A 24644-nucleotide genomic window follows, 5' to 3' on the forward strand; every position below is an offset into this window, starting at 1 on the left:
GTTCTTTAACATTTAATGATAAATCCCACAAACTCAGCAAAATACTTCTATGACTTCCAAGTTAAAAGTCTAAGGTTTAGTGCTCAACTTAGGAAAGTGAAAGCATTTTCCTTAAAATACATTTTCCTCTAAGCCAGTGTTTGTCAGTCACTGGTATATTCAATCTTTATAAAATTACTGTAAGTTACTTCCTCTCATCTACAACCAAACACAATTCTATTAATTTAAGAATTTGTCTTTTCCTGCATCACATTTCTCTATTTCTGTGATCTGTTCATCTCTGTTAATGTTATTTTAACTATGTGTACTTTATTCCTTTACTTCAGCTATTTATTCCTCTTTTTAGTTTCCAATTTTTCCTTTCAATTATTTCCCTTTTGCCAACCATAAAACAAATGCAGCTGCCATTAATTACAAATGTCCATATAAGATTCAACAAGAATAGTAAAAAAAAGTTTTAAAACTTTTGAAAAACCTTTGAATGAACAGCTGAAATTTGACCTATTTTAAAACTTCAATTGTTTTAAAGTACTTTTTCAGTAATTAACTGCACAAATTTCACCCACAGAAATGTCAGAGAATAATATTTAGGTATATTTTAATTTAGAGGTATTTTCTCTAGTGCATGGCTGCTCTTAAAATGCATCCTCATGTGCCTGGACTGACATGTTAAATAAACCACATTTTGTATGCATGTTTATGACCTAAAATACAATATATATAACAAAAAAGCCCATACTTATGTCATGAAGAAGTCATTCTCAAAGCAAAAGAAGCAGATGCCATTATACCTCTACATAAACTAAATGGAAAGGTGTTGCAATTTGCTGAAATAAATATTCTTCCTCTAACTGATCATCTAAATGCAACAGCTAATACACCAAGAATAAAATCTCCCTATATTTTCATTTTCCTTTTTCTCTCAGGCATGTACTGATGAGTACTTAACTTGATTTTATAAGAAGAATGAGAGATGTTTAGAGAATATAAATATAATTTTTAGATCACCAGCAAAATACATACTACAATTTCCTATAGCTGTAAGCAATGTGCATTAAGCATGAGGTGTGGGGATAACATACTAATATATAACCTCCAACTCCAAGTTACTCTCCTAAACCACATGTGAAACCATTAAGGTATTTTATATTACAAAAGAAAAAAAGACATACAGAAATAGCAATTATTTCATTTTACCAGTGTTTCAATATTCAATATTTGGACCTTATTATCAACAACAGAGATGGGTTGCTGAGAGATGTAAAACTCAATTGGAGACTGGGCTGTAGTGACCATGACACTGTAGAATTCAAGATCCTTAGGGCAGTGAGAAAACTGCAAAGTTAACTGATGGCACTTGATTTTACAAGGTCAGACTTTGGTCTTTTCAAGGACCTATTTGGTAAGGTAGAACAGGACAAAGCCATAGGTGGGAAGGCAGTCCAGGAAAGCTGGTCCATATTCAAGGACCACCTCCTTCATACCCAGGACCAATGTGTCCCAATAAAGAGGAAGGCAGGCAGGAGTGCCAGCAGGCTTGCTCCAATGCTTCACCATTCTTTCAGTGAAAAAATTTTTCCTGGTATCTAATTTGAACCTCCCCTGGGTCAACTTGAACCTATTACCTCTTTCCCTACTGTTAATCACTAGAGAGAAGAGGCCAACACCCACCTCACTACAACCTCCTTTCAGGGAGTTGTAGAGAGCAGTAAGGTCTCTCCTCAACCTCCTCTTCTTCAGGCTGAACAGCCCCAGCTCCCTCAGCCTCTCCTAATTAAGACCTGTTCTCCAGACCCCTAATCAGCCTGGCTGCCCTTCTCTGTACCCTCTCCAGAACCTCAATGTTCTTCCTATGCTGGTGCCCAAAACTGAACACAGTGCTCGAGCTGCAGCTTCCCAAAGCTGAGTACAAGGATAAGATCACCTCCCTGACCCTGCTAGTCACTCTTCCTGATACAGGCCAGGATGCCCTTTGTCTTCTTGGCAACCTGGGCACGCTGTTGGCTCATGTTCAGCCAGCACCCCCAGGCCCCTCCCTGCTGGCAAGCTCTCCAGTCACTCCTAAATCCCTCAGGATGCCATCCAGAGAGAGCTTGACAGCCTCAAGAAATGGGTGAAATGCAAGGTTCTGTACCTGGGTCGAGGCAATCCCATTCACAAATACAGGCTGGGAGGAGAAAAAACTGAGGACAGCCCACAGGAGGACCTGGGGTTTGGTGGTGGTTGACCAGAAGCTTAACATGAGCTGTCAGTGTGTGCTTGCAGCCCAGAAAGCCAACTGGGTCCTGGGCTGCATCAAAAGAAGCACAGACAGCAGGTCAAGGGAGGTGATTCTCACCCCCTATACTCTGCTCTTGTGAGACCCCACCTTGACTATTATGTCCAATTCTGGAGTCCCCAACACAAGAGGACATAGAGCTCCTTGAACATGTTCAGAAGAGAGCCACAAAAATGGCAAGAAGGCTGAGGCACTTCCCCTGTGAAGACAGGCTGAGGAAGTTGGGGTTGTTCAGCCTAGAAAAGAGAAGGCTCTTATGTGGCCATATAGTGGCTTCCCAATATCTGAAGGGGGCCTAGAAGAAAGCTTTTTGCACAAGTGTATAGTAAGAGGAGAAGGGGCAATGGTTTAAAACATGAAAGAGGGGAGATTCAGGTTAAACCTTAGGAAAAAATTTTCCTGTGGGAGTGGTTAAGACACTGGAGCAGGATGCCCACGGAAGCTGTGCATGTCCCTTCCCTGGAAGTGTTCAAGGCCAGGCTGGATGGGGCCTTGAGCAACCTGATCTAGGGGTAGATGTCCCTGCCCACGGAACTACATGATCTTTAAGGTCACTTCCAACCTTAGCCATTCCATGATTGTTGAAGTGACACCAGATTCAAGTTACAATTAAATAGTTATCGAGAAAAGGAATTTGGAATGGAAAATTAAGCTGCTGTGTGACAACTGACATATATTAGACTCCAAGATACATCACCACCAAGATACCTACCTAAAAGCTCATCACACTCTATGCTTGAACAGCTTGACACTGTCCCTTTTTTGAACAAGAGAATGGTTACATAGAAAAAGAGTTGCTTAGGAATTCTTACCTTTTCATAGATTTTACTAATTTCCTCATTCGAGCTGAAAACCAGTTGAACTGACCCACAACCTGATGCCCAAACAATTTTTTGTACTGCCCTAATAACACAGATATCAGGGATGTATTTTGAAGCCTGAAAAAAGGAGAAAAAAAACCAAAGCAACAGTAAGAGGCACTTCCAAATAACAACTGACTTTAAATTCTCACAGATGTATTTTATAGAAAGTTTAAAATTTAAAACTTAACAAAGAATTTTTCCTCAAACAGGAAAAAAATTACGTATCTTGAAAATAATTTGTACTTCACTTCCACAACACTTCTTTTTTTTAGTAGCAATTAGCATGTATATTAGATACATTATAAAATCTTAAATTGTAATGCTTCATTATTACAAATCTCTCAAAAAGGACAAAGGAACAGTCAAAAACTTCTTCATAACTCCCCTCAAAAGATGTTTCTACTGTGGAAGGAATTTAATTAAATTCGATTTCAAATAATTGATTTTACACATACAATCACCTATGGATGCAGTACCATCACTAATGGAAGGCAGATAGTTCAGTCTTGCAGTCTAGTACACTGTATTTTTTCTTTGACACTGTTCTTTGTTCACAAGACACAGTGTACCTTTTAACATTAAGATGATAATGCGTCTTTTATTTAGATAGCTCAGAAATGCTTTGGAGTTAGCTTTGCAGAGATTCAGTACAGTACAGAAACACTACATCCACTGCTTCCACACTGTAAATATAGAGAGATTCCAACTGACCATGGAAGAGAGAGCTGCAGTAGATCAGATTTTAGCTTCTGCTGAATTCAGAAGAATTCACTGATGTATTAACTAATACGAATTATAATTTCAAATTCAAATAAGGTTTGGTCATACCATACAGGTAAAACTATTACATATGCAAAGCACACTGTTTAACCCTATGGAGTGCCACAGTCTAATTTCCACTTGTATCATTAATGCATTTTCAATATATAAACTGGCAACAGTTTAAGACTTTTAACTTCCAGCATTTAAAACTCACACTCAAAATTAAAAACCTCCCTCCCCTTTTCTATGTTCTGAAAATTCTCTGGAGAATGCTACTCAGAAGCCAAACCATAAAAGATGAAAAAAAGAAGTATAAAAAAAAATATTCTCAAAATACCCATTAACTTCACGAAATCTATTACATCAAATTGCTGGAGTTCAGCTAAGAGTAACAATATTCATAATCCATTAAAGAGCTTGTAAAGAACATATCTAGTACGCTTCAGCCTCTATATGCTGCTACTGGAAACCATTATATATTTTAATTAGCTAACAGTTTATGAATCATATGAACATTACTTAAAATGCTAAATGACATTTAGAAGGAAAAGCCATGTCTTACAAAGCAGTAAATTTAAGGATAAAAAAAAGATACTACAGGAAAAAAGGTGACACAGAGAAATTCACTAACCTCATCAGATATTTGCTGTGCAAGACGTATTGCTACATTTCTTAGCATGCATTCTGAGGTTGGATTAGGAATGTTTTGCAGGGCATTTTGTAGCACCACTGCCTGGTCATGTGTAGCCTGGTTTATCTGGAAGAAAGTATTTCTTACACTTAATTTTTACGTGGGAAAAAAAGCAAGAAGATACTAAAACCTAAAGGGAAACTACTTCCAGAAGCTGCAAACACCAAGAAAAATAAGCACCCTCATTTTCAAAATAAATACCACCCCATCTGAAGACACTGAATGCTACAGTGGACAATTACAGAGTACAAGTAGCTAAGAGGAGAGACACATGCTCAAAACTGCTTAGGCTTGGGTATTTGTTTATTGATCAGGTTATTTCAAGTTAAGAGAATGTTTATTATTACAATGTCTCCTTTCCTTTCTGCTGATATAGCAAAGAAAGGGAAACAATGGATCTCCCTCCGGATTAGCTAACAGTGTGCAGACAGAACATGACTGCGGTGTTCATAATAGGTATGTACTTATTAAACACTTGAGTTAGAGCACTATTTAAGAATTCTGTTCTGAATTATTACTCCTGTTCTTTTATCACACTTTCACTGCAGAAAGAGCTGCTAGACAAGTTTTTATCTTTTCTGCATTGGTTTGAGCAGAGTTCCTTCTCTTCGGGCTAACAGAGCTCCGTAGTTTTGTCAGTTCAAATCTGAAATGGTTCTTCCCTACTCATAGACAGACTTACTTGAAAAGACCACGTGATGCAGTTACAAGTTAAAACTTCTTGTACAAAAGCATTTCTTTATTTTCTAGTATAATTTCATCAAAATAAAAGCCTTTCTCAAATGCTGCTCAGAAGATACACTGAAGTTATTCTGTTAAACCTGGCACTGGTGTTCATATCCTTTGGCTTGGTCAGTCTGATTCAGGCAGATAAATTACAGAACTCCCACTGAAGATTAATAGAGTTTACACAGTCAATTAGCTACTGGAAGCTAAATGATCAAATATCAGGGGGAAAATCAGAAGTTATGTACCATAATACTATGTTTAATAACATTATTGATTCAACTTTCTGTGAAAGCAAGGGAAGATAAATTTAAAAGGTCCTAGTGCCAGCAGCTGAAGGGTAACTGTAAGACTCTAGACAGAACCTTTGTTTCCTTGTTCTCTTAGTACTAATGGAAAGCCAAGGCAGAAAGTTATACTACAGTACTTACACTACAGATGAGACAGATTAAAGGTATTTACAAATTTCACCTCCATTCTAAGCTGTAAGCTTACTGGTGCTGCAGAAATAATAAGTATCAAAACCAAAGTCCTTCAGACCGGATGATGATGACAGAAAGAATCACATTTTTTTGCAACAGATCATGTTAATAATCAAATTAGATATTTGCAACACTAAACACTGAAAATCAGCAGTCACAGACAAATGCTACTACCTTTGAAGCAGTCAGCATGTACCTGTTTCAAACAGTACATCTACACTCAGCTGGTGTTATCTGTGTTCCAAAATGCCTTTTGAGTAACACTAAGAAATTAAGACATTAAAATTTACTCAATTTAAACAGGCAAGGGACAGGTAGCAAGTATGTTTTCTCTAAGATGTTTCTATTATATTTTAGCATGAGATATGAAAAGGGATCCTTCACCTCTTTGTAATCATCAAGAGTTTAAATTTCTTTGAAAAAAAATCGGATATCTTCCAACAGCAGCAAACCAGAGCAAATGTTTATTTTTCAGATTTAAGAGCAATGTACTTCTCTGCTTTAAAGACAGATCTTAGTAAATATTCCACAAGAAAGTGCTCTCAAGTGAGGCCCCTTTATGTATTCTTTAGTATACATTAATAGTTCAAGCCACTATTTGAGATGGAACCTCACCAAAAAAAAGCTGGAACATCTGGAAGCAAATGTCCAAGGACAGCAGCAAATTCCACTTTTTGGACTTTGTACTGTCCACCTAGTGAAAGTGGGAAGAAATAAAATCTTGACCCACAATGTGTTTTTCCAGATGTAGAAAACCTAACTAGACATATTAACCATGCATAAAAATCTGCTACTATAGAAAACTGAACTCACAGTTCAGAACACTTGTTTTACACTTCCCAACTCTGAGAAATCCTAGGGTAGGACAACTTTAGCTACCAACACTGAACTTTGCAATGTACCTAGCTGTTATCTCCAAGATTTTTCTACAAGAAATGGACAAAATCAGGAAACTAGCAAGTCAAGGACTTATTTTTGTGTAGAGATTCAGAATTCACACGTATGGGATAGATGTACTTGAAAATGGAAAGCTACCTGAACTGACAACCATGCGAACGACAGAAAATCATACACAGAGCAAGCAGGTCTCACATCTAACTTTTCTATAGTCAGAAACAGTATTCAGGTTTTTTTACAACTGTCAGATCATTATCTGAAAGCACCATGAGTTCTTGACATGCAGCTCACAGAAAGAAACTGGCAATGGAGAGTAGCTAGATTTTGCTACAGACAATATAAAAAACAGAGTACATTGCTATTTGTAGCAAAGAAGATTTACATTACCGGTGAAACTGTACTTGTGCCTTCCACAACTGGCTGACAAGCTTCTGCCACAGCTCGAACATGGCCATATCCAATTGCTGTTAGCAATAATTTGGCTATTTTTAGAGCGTTAAGGTAGGCACCCCTTCGAGTTTCCATATCTGCATTTGGCAGGAAGTTATTTCTAGTCAGCATGCTCAATACAAGAGGTAAACCACCACTTTTTAAGAAGTTGTATTGGAAGTCACTGGCATCTTCTCCCAGAGGTGCACTGGCAGGCATTAGCAAGGCATAAACTACCTGTAGAACAAAATACAGAATTAACTAACAGAAATGCACTAGCTTGAATAGAGATGATTGAAGATGAGACTAGGCTAGAATACTACTAAAGCAATACTTTGACAGCATTGCCATGCATCGTTTTATTCCAGTATGTTAAGTATTTTCAGTTCTTGATTTCAAACCAGAATTTGATCTTACTCTTCTCTAATGCTACAGAACAGACTGCCAAGGAGGGGTTTGTAGGTTTTTCAAAAACAGGCAAAGCGTAACAAACCTCTGTTAGATACAGCACTTGTGAGGCAGAAGGACCGAAGAATAGAGAATCAAGGGATGGACTAAGGCTGCTTTCCCCAAGCTTTGCATGATCTAAACAAATAGCTCTTAGTTTCTCAACTGTAGTATTATCTGCAATAAAAATACAACTTATAAACATTTTGTAACAAAACTACTCCAGAACAGTGCAGTTGTTTTTACAATTATACATCTGAAAAAATTTAAGTGTAACAGAAAAGCTGCAAAAAATGTAACTGACAGACAAGATCGGTCTATGAATTGTTTGGCCATTATCACTTCTGTCAGCCTAAAAGTGATCCTGTTAAAACAGTGCTATAGAATCACTTCAGATTACAAAGAATAATGTTGCCTATTTTCACTGCAATGAACTGCACTGACCCCCAGTACCAACTGAAAACTATTCAACTTTTTTTGACAGACTAGAAATAATTATTTATGAAATACATTTACAAGCCTAATTAGGATGGTAGTAATGAAGACAGTATCAATAAATTACAAGAAAGAGGAAAATAATCCCCTATCTTCACTCTTACATAAGAACAGGAGAGAAATGATTATACAGGATATTACAAAACAAAACAAAACAGGGTAAAATTAAGGTTTACCTGGTGGCATGAGCTTCATAAGAACACGTGCTCCATCTCTAAGAGGTGGCATATTTAGGCTACTGCCCAAGTCTGCTACTTGCCAAAGAAAAGAGATGTACCGAGGATGCAGAGACATGATCTTAAAATAAGCAAATTAAAATAACCCATAAAAATCATTAGTTAAAGACAAAGTATAGTGAAAAAACACTTTTAAACAGTTAATTTCTGAATATGCTTACCACTCCAGGCAAACAGCTTTCAACTTCAGGGTTTGGACCATCACTGTAGTGATTGCCATGGTTGCCCGGAGAACCAGTTGAGGAGTCAGAAGAACTATCTGGACTTGAGGGCATATTAGAATTTATCTGTGTAAGCTTAGCTGTAATTAGCTGAAAAACACAATCATAGTTTTAATACTATGCAAAAATGAAGATTCTTTACTAAATAAGCATGTGATACAATGTTAATGGTATAATATAAAGAGGAGGAATGGAATTATTTCACAAGATTAAGTCATCCTATGCATGGTATTTTTCAAGCCTCTACAAAAGGGAAGCGACATCTGAATTGACATAAATAATTGACCCACAACACTTACCGTTTTATCTTTGAGATTCAACTGCCCAATTAATTTTCTATCATCTGCAGGGTCCACCAGCTCACCACCAATGAACAGTTCCACTTTGGTGTGTGCACTATTGGCTTTAATACGATTGAGAATACAACGTCGCACTTGGCCAATTGTGTCGTTTGTGTGAGACCAAATATCCAGATCTTCCACCTGACGGCCTTGGTTTGGAAAACGAACTACCAGTGTGATATGTTTACCACGGAAAGCTCTGAAAATAAAAAAAAAAAACAGGTAAAGATATTCTTGCCCTCATGAAATCAATTGCATTTTGTGCTGTATTTCTTGTATTTTTGTATTTTGTGTTGCACGTATTTCAACATCAAAATCGTTACATATGGCAATATACTCAAGCATGAGATTTTGTGAAAGCAGACATAACATACAGAAAACTTACAAGAAGCCACACTTTGTACAAGTGCATTAACATATGGTCAACTTTACAGTCAGGTAAGGTACACTGGTTCAATTTTAAAAAGTGTCTTACAAAGTTTTAGATCTTCTCTTTGGCTTTTAACTTCCTGATCAAAATGTGCAAACTGAGCTCAGACTGGTAATTCAATTTTAAATACACCAATATCAGAAAAAGTCATCATATCAACAAGTCTTAATGCCTTCTGTTGAAAGCTATTGAAGTTTCATATTAGAATTCAGATTTAAAAAATCAGGATGCTTTTAAAGAAATTAAAGAGGTCAAAAAAAGAAGCAGCATTTTCACACTAGCAGTGTTCACACCTTGCACAATGGCAGGAAACTCGTTAGTAAAGATGTGCCCAGATAAGTTCAACAAACCAATCCCATGCAACAGAAGTCCACAAAAATTCCTCAAAAAAGCTCTTTACTAACAGGACCTGTAAAATGCTTATCTAATCAAGTAAGCAGCCCATATAAAAACAATGCACTCATAGTCAACAAGACAACTTGCTTAGGACTAATCAATCAATAGGAAAAAATATCATCAGGAGAGACATGGATCTATTGAAGCCAGTCCAGAGGAAGGCCACAAGGATGACCAGAAGGCTGGAGCACCTCTCCTATGATGACAGACTGAGAGCATTGGGGCTGTACAGCCTGGACAAGACTTCAGGCAGACCTTACCGCAGCCTTTCAGGACTTAAAGGGGGATTATAAGAAAGATGGTGATAGACTATTCAGCAGGGCTTGTTGCATTAGGACAAGGGGTAATGGTTTTGAACTAAAAGAAGGTTGACTAGATACAATGAAGGATTTTTTTTACCACGAGGGTGGTGGAACACTGGAACAAGTTGCCCAGAGAGGTTGCGTATGTCCTGTTCTTAAAAACATTCACCGTCTGGTTGAACAGGACTCTACCTGATCTAACTGAAGATGTCCCTGCTGACTGCAGAGGGGTTGGACTAGTTGGCCTTTAAAGGTCCTGTCAAAACCAAACTATTATGTTTCTATAATAAATACATACAACAAAAATGCTGTTGGAGCACTGTAAATTACTGGTGCATCATGAAGAAAGCAATCTCCTAGATTTTCTTGACAAAAGGGCATTTAAAATAAGAGGACAACAAACCCCCACCATGTCTAAAAATATGTTGGCTCATCAAAAAATCCATAGCATGAATCTTACTGTATTCCTCAGGTATTTTTGGTACTTTCTTCCCACAGAAAGTAGCCAACACAGGAACATTTAAACAGTTTTCTGTTCTGCTTTTCTCTCTCAGAAAATGAAGTATTTTGTTTGTGAAAACATTTACACAATGCTGGATCTTAAAATGGCACTGTTTTAAAATAATTATCTGAAAAATAGAAATACATCAAAACCAATGTAGCTACAAGGTATATTGTGCTCATTATGGAACAAAACACCACATAAGAGTTTAATCTCAGGTTTGTTGTCCTTTTCATATATGCCTGATCTTTCAAATTATTTTTCTTCTTCAACTACAGATGAGAGTTCCATGTATTAGCAAACAAAATGGAATTTTGAAACTCTAGAAATAGATTTCCTGAACGGAAACCACTTAGAATGTAAAAATCACTAAAACAGCAGTAATATTGTAGTTAACAGAAATCAAAATTTAATAGTGCATTTTCATACATACCTTGACATAGGTAGAATAGTTCTCTCTTCGTGGTAATCACTGTCACATTCATTTATATACTCTCTTAAAACAGTCAACACTCTCACCATTCGTATTGCTTCTTGTCTTGCACAATTGATACTGTCTTTATCTCCATCCAACACACATAATGTATCATAGGAGGCTTTTAGACGATCAAAACAGGACTGAATGAAGTCTTCATGAATCACTACCTAATCACATTAAAATAAAATTGGTGCAATTACTAGAAATACTAAAGCCCATCTTTACAGAAGGATAATTCAACAGTAGAAGTAAAAAAGACCAACAAAAACCCTCCAACTGTACACAAAAACAGGCAAGAGTTTATGAAGTTATTTTATTCCATTTTAGAATAAACTTCCATTGATAAATATCTCTAATTTAGTTGCATGTCCTCACTAGCTATAACTGTACAATGCAAACTTGCACTTAAAGAAAAAACGCAGAAGTTTGCACAGAGAAAATTAAATTGAGCTCTTTTTAATTTCCTCAGACTATGTTAAGAGAATCTCTAATTGGTGTTCTAGTACAGGTTATCTTATTTAACACTGAGAGTAAACACAGAACATTTATAGACCACCAGATCAATTATTCCCACGTGCATCTCCCAAAATCATATAACCCAGCTTGAGATAAGAATTTTCCTACATAAACTCCAAAATGGATTTTGAACTATATTCAGTATTGTGGAAGCTGCAGCAAATCTTCTGGCCTGATATCTAATGTCTCCTTCCTCATGATCTAGACTGGCATAAAACCTGTAGCAGAACAGTAAAAGTGCCCTAGGAAGCAGTCTGCAATAGCCAAAGCTATGGCAGTAAACCACAGTCCAGCAGCCACTTTTCTTAGAGGCAGCTCAGGAGCTGAACTCCTCTGCACACTTGAACAAAACACTTGTGTGCCAGTTAAGCAAATCCAGCAATTTCTAGAAGTGTCAGATCTCACAATGTGCAGATGGACAGATCTATGTATGCTTAGTACACCCAGACCTATAGGAAGAAAGCATACAGCCAATGCAAGAAAGCACACATACCATTACAGAAAGATACAGCTTGAATGTCTGTAAATGCACCACCTATAGCAGCCATGCTGGATCTATCAGACTAGCAACTCTGAAGACCAGAAGTGTTTTTAAGGACAAGTATGACAACTGGAACCATAAAAAATACAACTGGCGAGCTACCAATTGGAGCTCATTTGGAGGACAATATTCCTCCACAAATTTGTAAAATCCCAATAGTTCACATCTTCTGACCTTTCAAAACTCAATGTCTCTTGTCTCTGGCCACTGAAACACCGCTCACAGTATATCTTAGCATATACCAGATCTGCTAGAGCTCAGCTTGACCACTGTGTGGAAATTGTGACCCTCTCTATAGGACATGATTTAAAAAAGGTCAGATTAGCTTGTGACAACACATAACAGACCCAACCAGTGAAAATACTAGTACAAGGAAGTACCACAATTGGAAGTTTGACAAAGACTTAGCTAAGTATATGATATGAACTGTCTTCTGAATAGAAAGAGTGGCAAAGTGATTTAATGTGAAAAATTTATCAGAGTTTAATCTACATATATCAGAAAAATCTCTTAATTCTGCATCTAAACAGAACCTGATGGCTGGCCTCCGGAGTATATTCTGCCAAATATGGAAATCATTCTATGTTTTCAAAGCTTCCAAATATAAAAATACCACTGCTTTCCTATCATATTATATTCCAGTTTTCTGATTGCTTCTTTGTTTGTTCTTTTTACCTGATTAACTTGCAATCTTGGGCCAAGATTAGTATAGATCTCTTTAAGAAGATCTATTGCTCTGTTTGCGATGTCATCATTTCCCTGAATCACAACCTAGAAAAATTTAAAAAAAATCATTAGATCACCCTAAAGCATCCTGGTATAAAATTAAAGACAAATACTACTATCAAAGTCTTTTGAAACAATAGTATGTCTAATTATTTTACTAGGTGAAAGCGACTAAAATGATTATCAAAAGCCATCATTACAACTTACACTTATGTTAATTATGTAAGAGGAAAAATTAGCTATTGTAAATGAGTTCAAGTTATCAAAAAAGCTGAACAGAAGGAACGGAAGTAGTATATATACATTCATCTTCACATTACACCTTCATTTTCACTAGTTTCAGAGATGTCAACTACTTTTTCAGATGCCTGAACACTCTACATCACCAAAGGTACAAAAACAGGATTTTGCAGTATTTAAATGGCTGTGAGCCAACTAAAACATGCTAGTATTATGTAGACATTAGTGTGAAAACTTCTTTTTATAAAAACTGTGATCTACTTAGGTTTTAACTACTATCACCACGACTAAAATACTTAATCCTTCAAAAAAGGCACAACTGAAATGACTGAAGATCGCTGCTTTATATACTGCACGCATTACAAAACACAGTAATGAAAAACATTCCACAGTGTGCTACTGTGGGTTCTAATGCAGCTCTTAAACTAGAAATACTAAAAAAATGAGTATCAAGTAAGATACTGATGTTTTTCACCAGTACACATGGCAGGCTTCAGAAAGCTACAATCTTTCTATAGAAAAGTCATAATCATGTTTAGGCAAAAGGTTGTGGTTATAAGTATCAGATCAGTGATCACTTCGTCTGATCTAGAATAACTCCAGTGTACCCTATTAGTTTATGAAGTGCACAAAACAAAGCTTATTTCTAACACGCATGTGAGAGAAACCTATAGATAAGTCACCTGAAATGATCCTTTCTTAGCTATTTTATAATTACATGTGCATATGCAAACATACATCATGTTTCAAAGAACTTTACATTAAACATCTGTCTGCAAAATTACCAATACATATACTTGCTGGGAAGACAGTAGGGTCAATATCCATGCAGCTAGTTTGAAAAGTAGCTTTCTGTAACTTCAGTCTGTAATTAATTAAACATTCATAAAAATATAAAAAGAGACTGTGAAAGACTTAGCAGTTGACCTTCCTGATGTTTCCTCCAATTAACTCACCCTCCAAAGGTAGTCTAATCCTATTAATTCCAGATCATCCATCATATAGGCTCGTCTTTTTGCTACTAGCTTTCCTTCTCGACAGTTCACAGCTTTGAAGAAACGTTCAAAACATTTCATTCCATTTTCTGTTAATAGGGAAGGATCCAGCTGAAGCACATTATTTTCAAAGAAGTCCTTATTAATGTCAGGGTCTAAGTCTGGTTCATCCCCCATTAGTTTGGAATACCATTTAAAACAGGCTTCACGATCACAAAGATAAACCGCATTTTCAGCTAAACACTTCCATATTTGCTTCGCCTGAGGGGCACAGAGCCACAGCTGACCATCCTTCAATAAAAATCTTGAGCAAAACAAAAAGACAATTAACAGCACTGTCTAATAGACATCTAGAGTTATAATTCAGTAAAAAGTACAGGCAAAAATTATACATGTATATATCTTAAGTATGACCCTGAAAACTTTATATCATCAGTTCACTCATAAATAGCTCAATGATCTCTTAGTAATTTTGAGTAGTTCAAGACCTCATAGTCCAAATAAAACAGGAATAAAATTCAGCGAAAAATATTTTACACAAAAATACCAAACATAGTTTACATAATATATACAAACAAATGCACATCTAATGTTAACTATTTAGTTTAAAAGTCAGGTCACAATGAAAGAGATTAAAATACTTCTGTAATCATCCCCAATGTTTTAGCATTCACTCTAGGTGAGGTACCAGTTCTATGGAAGGTAGGCAGAAGCAGAAGCCAATGAAGCAAAGACTTCCTTTTATTTAAATAAAAAATTATAATTTGTATTAAATTGTTATTAAAGAATTATTAAGAACTTCCATTCTGAGAGGCAACACTAAAAATTCTTCAGGAAGAACACAAATGATAATCAAAGTTCTTCAGAATAATTTTTCTGATGCAAAACCTTCTCTATGTAAAAGAAATTAGGGACTAACTTATAGCACTGCTTTTCAGAAATTGCTACCTACATATTCTATATTTGACAGCTACGGGATTTCATAAATTCTTTTACATTTACAATTAGTGTACTTAAATTTAAGGAAGTTACAATTTTTAGCCTGTAGAAGTGATAAATTAAGTCTGCAGTTGTAAAATTTTCTGCATTTGCAAATGCTTAGTTTCATTAAACAGGTGTTTAATTCTTAAAAATTCCTGGTAAAATTTTAAAGTGTAAAAAAAAAATTTCCCTTAGGAAATAAGTAAAAATATATTTCAGAACTTAATACTTTGACAGTTCATGTGGTTTTATTTATTAAAACCAAGAAAAAAAATCAGCAGGAGACATAACCTAACAAGCATCAACATACTGCAGCTTTGTGATGAACAGAGATTCTTTGTTTTCTTACTGTACTGAAACAGTAGTTGGTCAAAAGGCACCCAAATATATTTTTTTTATTCCAACCTCATTCTAAGGCCCAGTTGCTGAAAATGTCACATCAGTGTCTGACGAAAGTGCATGTTAATTCATGATCATGGATTTAAATCTCATTTGGTAAAAAACAAGGACACATGGGCATATCTCTGCATATATTATTTTTCATTTTCAACTAACATACATATTGGGGTAACTGCATCCACATCCACATTTTATGCAGACCAGTAGGGTTCTGCACACAGACAGAAAAAGCTTATATTAGTGCAGAATCAGAGCCCTGGATTGCAAAGATCTTACACTCTATTTGAATATTCCAACACTAGCATAGAAGCCCTCTGGGAAAAAAAGAAAGCAAAACAATTGCAGAAACTAAACCAAAAACATTCAGTTTATTTTTGCATCTGAGCAAACACAGCAGATTAAAGCTTGATAAGAGAAAGATACTGAGCTGTTTGTTTATTTTTTTCCTTTAAACTATTCTTAAGAAGTTAAATTAACAACAAAGTCGAAACTAACCGTAAGAAGTTAAGTCGCTCCTGTACTTCCTGCACATGACTGTATCTGCTTCCTGGTCTTACAGTCTGAGGATCATATTCACCATGCTCTGCAAAACAAAAAGCTTATTAACAATACATTCAGAAAAAACATGCTGACTCTGAAAGACAGGTCTAACTCTGAATATAATTAAACCCACCCAAACTGTCGTTAATTATCAGCAAGGCAAATCAAAATAGTTTTCAGCAGCCAGCTTGCAGTTAGTATTACACTCTAAATTACAATGGGTATAGGCAAAGACTACTGAAACCTACAATCAGATCAACAACTATGCACAGACAGTGTGCTCCTTAATCAGTATAACGAAAGTATTACAGAACAATTAGAATTTTGATTCTAATTCAAATAATTTTTTTCTTATTTCAATAGTCAGTCTGAAGTCAGTTTAAATAGAAGTATACCAAACATAGAGTTGAGATTATCAAGCTTTTTACTTAACACTTCTGTAAGTATCTATGTATTTGACATCAATTAGAGGAGGAAATGTTTACTCAAGTTTCCAAGTACAAGAATATATGCCTGTAATACTGACCAGCTTGAAACACAAGTTGAGTAATTTTTAAGGCATGAAGCGGAACTTCTACCTGCATGTTATCATATCTCAGCGTAGTATTGATTTGACAAACAGCCAATTGCTTTAGAGGAACTTGCTTTTGATGTGGTTTTTGATTGGTGGGCTTTTGTTTTATTTATTTTTTAAATTAGAAATACAAATCAGTATCTCCTATTATATTGAGGAAGGGGGAAAAAGCAACCCAAGCCAACAAAAGCCTAACAGTTAAAGAGCATCATCCATGCTTCAGGAGAAAAATAATCATAATTACATAATATATGCTCTCTATATACACGCATAAAAGGAACATCAGTCTAAAACTAAATTAACAGGATAATAGAAGACTAGTAGTCTACAAAAACCAGAGATAGCTTGATCACCTGAAAACCTTCAATGATTTAAATTATAACCCTAATGAAGTGAGCATAAATGGGCAATTATCAAAAGAAGAAATGTGAAATGAATTATGAAGAAAGACTGTAAAAGCAGCAGAGAAAAAATTACTTAGGTACTAGAAGTAGAAAACCTGAAAAATAGGTTGTGTGTCTAGCAGAAAAAACAATTACAGTAGATAACCATATTGCAGAGAAATTAAAACTAATTACTTAAAATGTTGGGAGTTTTGGGTGGGGTTTTGATGTGATTTTTTTGGTTTTTTGGGGGGAAGGTGTTGTTTAACTATGGGGATTATATGACCTTTGTTTTTTCTCCAAGAAGAAACAATTTAATTTACAGATACAAGTATCAACAGTGGCAATTATAGAAGAATTCAAGCATTAAAGGCCACTCAGTTTCCCAAAGGCAATATGTATGTACTTAAGAATTCTGAAAACCAAAAAAATCATATTTACAAAAAAATTCAGTTTCCCCAAGTATTCCCCATCTAAACATCTTTCTACATTTGCCTGATTTTCTACACTATGAATCCCACAGTGAGTCCAAGTGTGATCTCCTTAAAATGCATAGGAGCAGAAGAATGGAGAGGGATATTACAGGTAAAAAATGATGGGTTGAAAACTTAAGTATAATTAATGATAAACACATATATATGATGATCATATGGAATAATTTCTACAAACGAATTTCATTAATGCTTTTTTTATTACTTCAGAAAAACAGAAGATATGGAGAAACACCTAGTGATCTTAAAAATTTTAAAAGGTCTTTGATAAAATAATGAAACTGCAACCTCTTCCTTCAGGACTACACCGTACACAAACAGAATGCCTCATCTCATGGAGGACTTAGTAGAGCTGGAGGAAAGGAAGAACTCAGTAGAACAGAAAATTATAAATCATGCAAAATGTTCTGAAACAAATTAGGCTTTTCTATAACCTTAAGAAGGCAGACATATAAGAGAGAAAATGACAGAAGAGAATATGCATTAGAGAGTAACAGGAGAATGGGTCTCCATCACAGGACATAACTATGGAGGCTTTCAAGGAAAACAAAAATCTAGCAAATTCAAAATGGATTAACGAAACAAATAAACTACATTGCACAGTAATTATGGGGTTACCTGACAGAAAGATTATTTAATGGCATTAGGTTGAACTTTGCTATTCAGATATTGGCCTTGAATTTTCTCCTTCTGTCTCATACATCATCTCCAGCTAAGCTTAACTCTACAGTCCCTCTATACTTCTTCCTTTCTGTCCTCACAATTATCATCTTACTTCTTCTCCTTTCATTTATTCCCTTCTCTACCCTCCACCCCCAGCATCTTTTCCCCTCCTGCAGGAAAGCATGAAAAGCAGACTTGACAGTTCCCTACCTTCTGCTCTGTTAGTATATTTAAAGGAAACTGAAGGAGAAGATGCAGAGAAACTGCATATTGCAGTCATAATACATTATCTGAAACATTAGGAGATGTTTTATGGCTGCTGTTAATCATATAATAAAGCACCCAATAAAAAAGATCCACACTACTGTTCATCTGCTTTTCTTCGCTGATACAAATGAGCGTTAATCTGCAGCAGCTTAGTTTAAAGAAAGCACAATTTAATTGCTTTGTAATTAGATTAAATTTAAACTCTTTGCACACTTGTAATTTCTGTCATGCTGAAGACATTTACATTACTGTTTTACTGAGTCATTACAGCTGGGGAGGGGCAGGGCAATGGGATGTGGTTTTGGCATAATAAAAGAATCATGCAAGACATAAGCCTAATTTTTCTGCCAAAATCATCAACAATTTGAAAAGGGAAACAATACTATCAAACTGTCCATTTGTCTTCATAGGTAAAAAATAATTTAAATTGATTAATATATGCTTATTTGCTATTTTTGGACAAAGACAGCATTGGAATATAGTTGCTGGGTATGTTTCCTTTCTATCTCTGAGACCAAACCCCATATTTCAGAGCTGGCCAAAGTTAAAAAGAGAATATCACAGATTCTAAGCTATCCATATAGTTAAGACCCAAAGTTCATTATCAATAAAACTGCACTTTTGCATCACTTCAGCAAAGTTGAAGCACACTTGAACAGCTTACATAAGTTACATGAAATTATACTTGTTCTATACCACCCTTGTGAAGAAGACTTAGCCTAAGATAACATGGCCTGAGAACATAACAAAGCATTTCACATTATTTCAACATCAATTAGTCCAATGCAAGTACTGGTTAAGAAACTTAGATTAGGGTAGCCCCCCTTCATGTATTTCTGAACAGAGAAACAGAGCTGCAGTATGCAGATTTAGTTGAAATTTCATTCTCAGTGACCTCTAATGCCTGGCTAAAGCTACCTTCTTCATAAAGCACCACTAGTCAAACAAGTCCTCCAAGGATGTATTTTGGTTATCTTTTCTCAAGTACTCAAAAATTAAATTAATTCCAAAATTGAAGGTATCTAGGCAACTTACCCAATTAATGGAAGAGACATGCTCACTTTACAGTGTGCAAACACCTTGTCCTCCCTGAACAATCTATATCAAATTCCTACATAACGTACTGTGTCATTTTTGAGAAGTAACTGAAAGGTTGGTAGCCTGTTATGATGCCAGGGTAGAATGGTCCCTAGCCCCAGTCAGTAAAATAGAGGGGGCAGGGAATTTACATCTCCCCCTCCCACTTCTCTCGACTTCTCTCTATATAAAGTATTGTAGTCAAGCATAACAAGGTGCTGCTGGCCCATCATTCTCCTTCAGTTTCCTACCTCGGTAGCTAGAAAGCTAATCCAGAAGAAAAGTGTAAACTCTTGAGCAAAGGGTCGAGTTTGGCCTGACAAAGAAATACTTAACACAACGTGCTGAAGTGCTGCTGATAACAAATGTATCAAGAAAGCAACTAAACAGAGTTATGGTAAAAAGCAACAGTACTCTTCTAGTTTGAAAGCCTTCTCTCCCCAACATATTCCAAACACTGGCTTCAAATACAGTTAACATAAAAGCCTACAAAAATTCAAAACTATAAGTTTATCCAAGATAATATTAAGACTTTACACAAAAATAATTACCTCGGCCTAAAAAGAGCAAGATGATGCTTATCAATCCACAGAAAACAAAGAGGGGACATTTCTCCATATTCTGCTGTGAAATGCACCATCTTTTCAGTTATGAAACAATGTTTACATTTTAAGTTTTCTTACCCAATCAGATATCAAAAAGGCTATCAACCCCACAGATGCTTTAAAATTTAACAAATAAGCTTATAAACAAGTTCTCATAATGAAATTACTATTAACTCCAAATTCAAGTGGAGTTTTCATACACTCTGTTTATGAGGCAATTTTTCTCTTTAAAACTTACCTTTAGCATATTGCCTCATGCTTTCCATATAGGCAGAGAGATTTTCTGCAACCAATGTAACGAGGGCATGATTGTGCTGAAGTTGATTGATTAAGTCATGTCGGTAAAACACATGGGGACTTCGCTGAGTTTGGCTGAAATTAAAATAGAAGTGTTACAAGAAAAGCAAAGATGTCTTGCACCTAACAGTTCAGAACTTAGTTTAAGAAACTAATTCTTGATGCAAGTTCCAAATTTTCCTAAAAGTTTGCTAATAGAAAGCATATTATGTTCCTGACTGTATTTTTTCTTCTGATGCATCAACAGTGCTTATGAGTGATTAAAAGCAGTTAATTAATGAGGATTAAAAAGTTACAGTATGTATGTAAAATATCAAAGCAATCTGAGCAGCTCAGTAGGCTGGAGGGAGAATATCTGCAGCAAGACAGGAATTTAAATACCTTCCCACAAGTTGCATAGTAAAGATAGAGACCCTCAACAATAATACAACCACAATGCATATGATCACTGTTTCTCACACATCTGATATCCTTTCCTAAATTTAGTATTAGAAGACTAAGGTGTTCTCTCGAGGTCCCTTCCAACCCCTTGCATTCTGTGATTCTGTGTAAGCAAAACAAGGTCAATTTTCAAAATTAAAGCTTAGGGTCTTAAAACTATATAGTCACTAATCATGTCAAGTCTCTCAATACTTCAAAAAAACCCTGCCCAACTGCACAGTTCATTTTTTCTAACAATATCTATTTGAAAAAAATTTTGATACAAATATAAAACGCAGTTACAAAGAGCATGGTGTCTAAGAAATAACAGAAAAGCTCAAGAAAAATACCAAATAGATAATTTAAGTTTATTATTAATATCTGACAAAAAATACATTCTTAAAAATTGATGTATTCAGATTACAAAAGTAAACTGCAAAAGAAAATGGAGTTTGAGTCCAAAACCCACTTGTCTATTGAATTCTCAAAATGCCTCAACTTCTCTAGATTGCAGCACTTAGCTGCCATGCCATGCAAACTTGTGCTGCTCTTCCATGGTAAAGAGAGAAAACTAGGGGGTGGGGTAGTTGTAAAGAGATGCATTCCTCATTGTATTGCCACTCAGCAGTTCCCACAGCCTGCCCTGAAGAAATATAAATGTGATTTCAGAACTATTCTCCATTCCTTCAACACTTACAGAACTAGACCCTGGAATGAGATGAGTTACAAGTAGGAATTCTCATCTTTTCTAGGAAGAAGTGTCTCCACACTACATGATCTACAGCACTCTGCAATACTGCCACCCCTCATAGAGTGGTGGCAATAGAGATGACATTAGGAAAGAACAGAAAATATTAGGAAAGGCAAGAAATCCCACTCTCAGATGACAGTGATCTTGCAGCTGATAACCACATTTCACTGTAGATGTAACAACAACAAGGGGGAGGGACCTGGACAGACTAGAGAGCTGGGCCGATTCCAACGGGATGAGGTTCAACAAGGCCAAGTGCCGGGTCCTGCACTTTGGCCACAACAACCCCATGCAGCGCTACAGGCTGGGCACAGAGTGGCTGGAGAGCAGCCAGGCAGAAAGGGACCTGGGAGTCTGGATTGACAGGAAGCTGAACATGAGCCAGCAGTGTGCCCAGGTGGCCAAGAAGGCCAATGGCATCCTGGCCTGTATCAGAAACAGCGTCACCAGCAGGTCCAGGGAGGTGATTCTTCCCCTGTACTCAGCGCTGGTTAGGCCACACCTCGAGTACTGTGTCCAGTTCTGGGCCCCTCAGTTTAAGAAGGATGTAGAGGTCCTGGAGCAGGTCCAAAGGAGGGCAACCAGGCTGGTGAAGGGACTCGAGCACAGGCCCTATGAGGAGAGGCTGAGAGAGCTGGGGCTGTTCAGCCTGAAGAAGAGGAGGCTCAGGGGAGACCTCATTGCTGTCTACAACTACCTGAAAGGAGGCTGTAGCGAGGTGGGAACTGGACTCTTTTCACAGACGACCTTCAACAAGACAAGAGGACACAGTCTTAAGTTGTGCCAGGGGAGGTTTAGGTTAGATATTAGAAAGAATTTCTTCACGGAGAGGGTGATTAGGCTATGGAATGGACTGCCCGGAGAGGTGGTAGATTCTCCGTCCCTGGAGACATTTAAAAAAAGACTGGATGTGGCACTCAGTGCCATGGTCTAGCAACTGCTCCGGTGGGTCAAGGGTTGGACTAGATGATCTCTGAGGTCCCTTCCAACCCGGCTAATTCTATGATTCTATGAATAGATAAATTGATTCAAACAGCAGTGACTAAATCTACTAAATACTACTATTCAGGCTAAAAAAGTGACTTGAAGCTATCATCACTGTTGCCTTAAACTCACAGAAGGTCCTCTCAATGCTTAGTTAATTCTTCTGCTCAAGTAATTTAGGACATCAATCTTACACTGCTTGAGCTGCCACAGGTCAAACTTAAGTGCTTGAAATTGGTCTACGGGAGGCCCTGCCTCCATCAGCCAGAGAAAATTCAGATGACATATTACCTGCACACTAAAGGTCAATGTGTTGAGTAATAAAGTTGACTGTTTCTTAGTATTACTAAGTACTCTTGCACCAAAATAATAGTTATTTTCTTATGTTGTAATTCTGGATAAGCTAAAACACAGAGCATTACTCTGTGGTCAGGGAATTCACAATTTTGCCAAAGCAAATGTATAACCAATTAATTGCTTTGCTCAACTGCATGAATAACTAATAATTCAATCCTTCTCCTCAAAAGAATCTATACAGTGCCAGTAGCATAAGATCATTTATATTTATTTTGGTCAAGAATCAGCAGCCTTAGGTTTTTTAGGCCAAATTTTTATTGTCAGTGCCAATGAACTGAACAAACTCAGAATAGCAGTATATAGATTATGGGATTCATGTTGCACACAGGAAGCTCTGTGAACTGCTTTGAGACAGTTGTTACTAACATTTGTTTTGATCCAAATTCTAGAAGAATATAAGAAATTAAAGTTTTAAGTCAAATAAGTTTAAATTGACAGGAACATGTATTTAGATGCCTGTATTACAGTTTTCAATGTATCAATGTGAAGAGTTATCAGAGAACTTAGAGGACTGGACAGTCAATGATTACTTCTAAACGTTTTCACTCATTAGTTTTCAGAGTCACCTGGGCAGTAATACAATGTGACTAAAAAACTCCAGCGACAGTATCTTGCTAACTAAGGAAGAGGTAAACCCTTTAATTTCAAGTTTACTTTCCTGATATACATGCTTTCAAATTATGCATTAAAAAATGAGGTGTTATTATAACCTGCAATGCAGGCTTCTCTGAAATCTGAAGAATGGAAGAGACGGTCTGACAAAAAACCTGAATTTCCAAAATCAAAACAAGTTATGTTGCTCCCAAGATTTATTCAGAGCAGAAACTAAGTGCCTTGAACAAGCTGTGTTTCAATAATTACTTAAAAGAAAGCCTCAATGCTAAGGCATTGTGCTAAAAAAACATTCAACATGAACAAGTACCATGTATAACCTATAAGGAAGGTAGGTAGCTACATTTGCTTCAATTGTATAGCTTGTAAAAGGTTAAGAATCAAAGACACAGAAAACAGACTATTCTGCTAATAAGCAAGCAACTTCTCAACCTTGTTGGAAAAACCACAATAAATCACAATGTGAAAATGCATAGGATTACAATGTCATGAAAACTGAAAAAGATGTTTCAAACTAAAATAAAGAAACCTCAAAAAGCAAGGAATGCTGTATTATCATAGCTCCTTAAAATGGTATCAGTAAGAATACAGCATTCTGTACACTGAAGGCTTATTTTCTCCAACTTCCCCTTCCTTGATCCTTCTTGCAAGCAGACTGTAATAGCAACACTGACTTGAATATTTTACTTGCTTACAAGAATTAAAGCAAAGCAATTATACAACACTGATTAGCAAACAGTATTTTTATGGAGTTTGTAAAAATACTGATGCGGATACAACATAGCCTGCTAGGAGTGCACAAGCTCAGGTATTTACGCAGTGAAAACTTTATTTAAATAATGAAAACATGCATGTACATTTTAACAAGTCCCAACACACTGAGGTTTACATTTTTTTCTTCCTTTTAAAAATACAAAAAACCCCAACCACAAAACCCACAAAAAACCCCAACCAAAAAAACCTATACACAAAACCAAACACAAAATGCACAACAAACAAAAAACCAAACACAAAACGCACAACAAACAAAAAACCAAACCAAAACCAAAACACACTTCTATCTTCAATTCAGGAAGACAGAATTCAGTATTTCTCTCAGACAAAAAAAAAGTCACCTTTGATTTCAAGTACACAAACTGATGATGACCTGTATACATTTATCATGAAGGAGTAGGTATGGGTCGGTACGTTTGCGTGCATGTGCATACATACATATATACACCTAAAATATATTCACACTTTGTATGCT

The 24644-nt window shown here is 36.3% G+C and overlaps 1 protein-coding gene across 3 annotated transcripts in view; it reads right to left on the reverse strand.

Moving 5' to 3' along the window:
• Nucleotides 1-24644, reverse strand: part of USP9X (ubiquitin specific peptidase 9 X-linked) — a 103029-nt gene that overhangs the window by 31810 nt on the left and 46575 nt on the right. For all 3 annotated transcript variants that reach the window (XM_030468599.1, XM_030468585.1, XM_030468592.1), the window contains exons 14-25: nucleotides 20213-20346; nucleotides 15870-15957; nucleotides 13956-14298; nucleotides 12709-12804; nucleotides 10932-11143; nucleotides 8827-9067; nucleotides 8468-8617; nucleotides 8247-8367; nucleotides 7622-7752; nucleotides 7087-7365; nucleotides 4535-4660; nucleotides 3091-3216 (exon numbers count right to left, since the gene is read on the reverse strand). In XM_030468599.1, coding sequence (XP_030324459.1) covers nucleotides 3091-3216; nucleotides 4535-4660; nucleotides 7087-7365; nucleotides 7622-7752; nucleotides 8247-8367; nucleotides 8468-8617; nucleotides 8827-9067; nucleotides 10932-11143; nucleotides 12709-12804; nucleotides 13956-14298; nucleotides 15870-15957; nucleotides 20213-20346 — 2047 coding nt within the window. The remainder of the gene's footprint in view (nucleotides 1-3090; nucleotides 3217-4534; nucleotides 4661-7086; nucleotides 7366-7621; nucleotides 7753-8246; nucleotides 8368-8467; nucleotides 8618-8826; nucleotides 9068-10931; nucleotides 11144-12708; nucleotides 12805-13955; nucleotides 14299-15869; nucleotides 15958-20212; nucleotides 20347-24644) is intronic.

Source organism: Calypte anna, chromosome 1, assembly GCF_003957555.1.
Source record: "Calypte anna isolate BGI_N300 chromosome 1, bCalAnn1_v1.p, whole genome shotgun sequence".
NCBI lineage: Eukaryota > Metazoa > Chordata > Aves > Apodiformes > Trochilidae > Calypte > Calypte anna.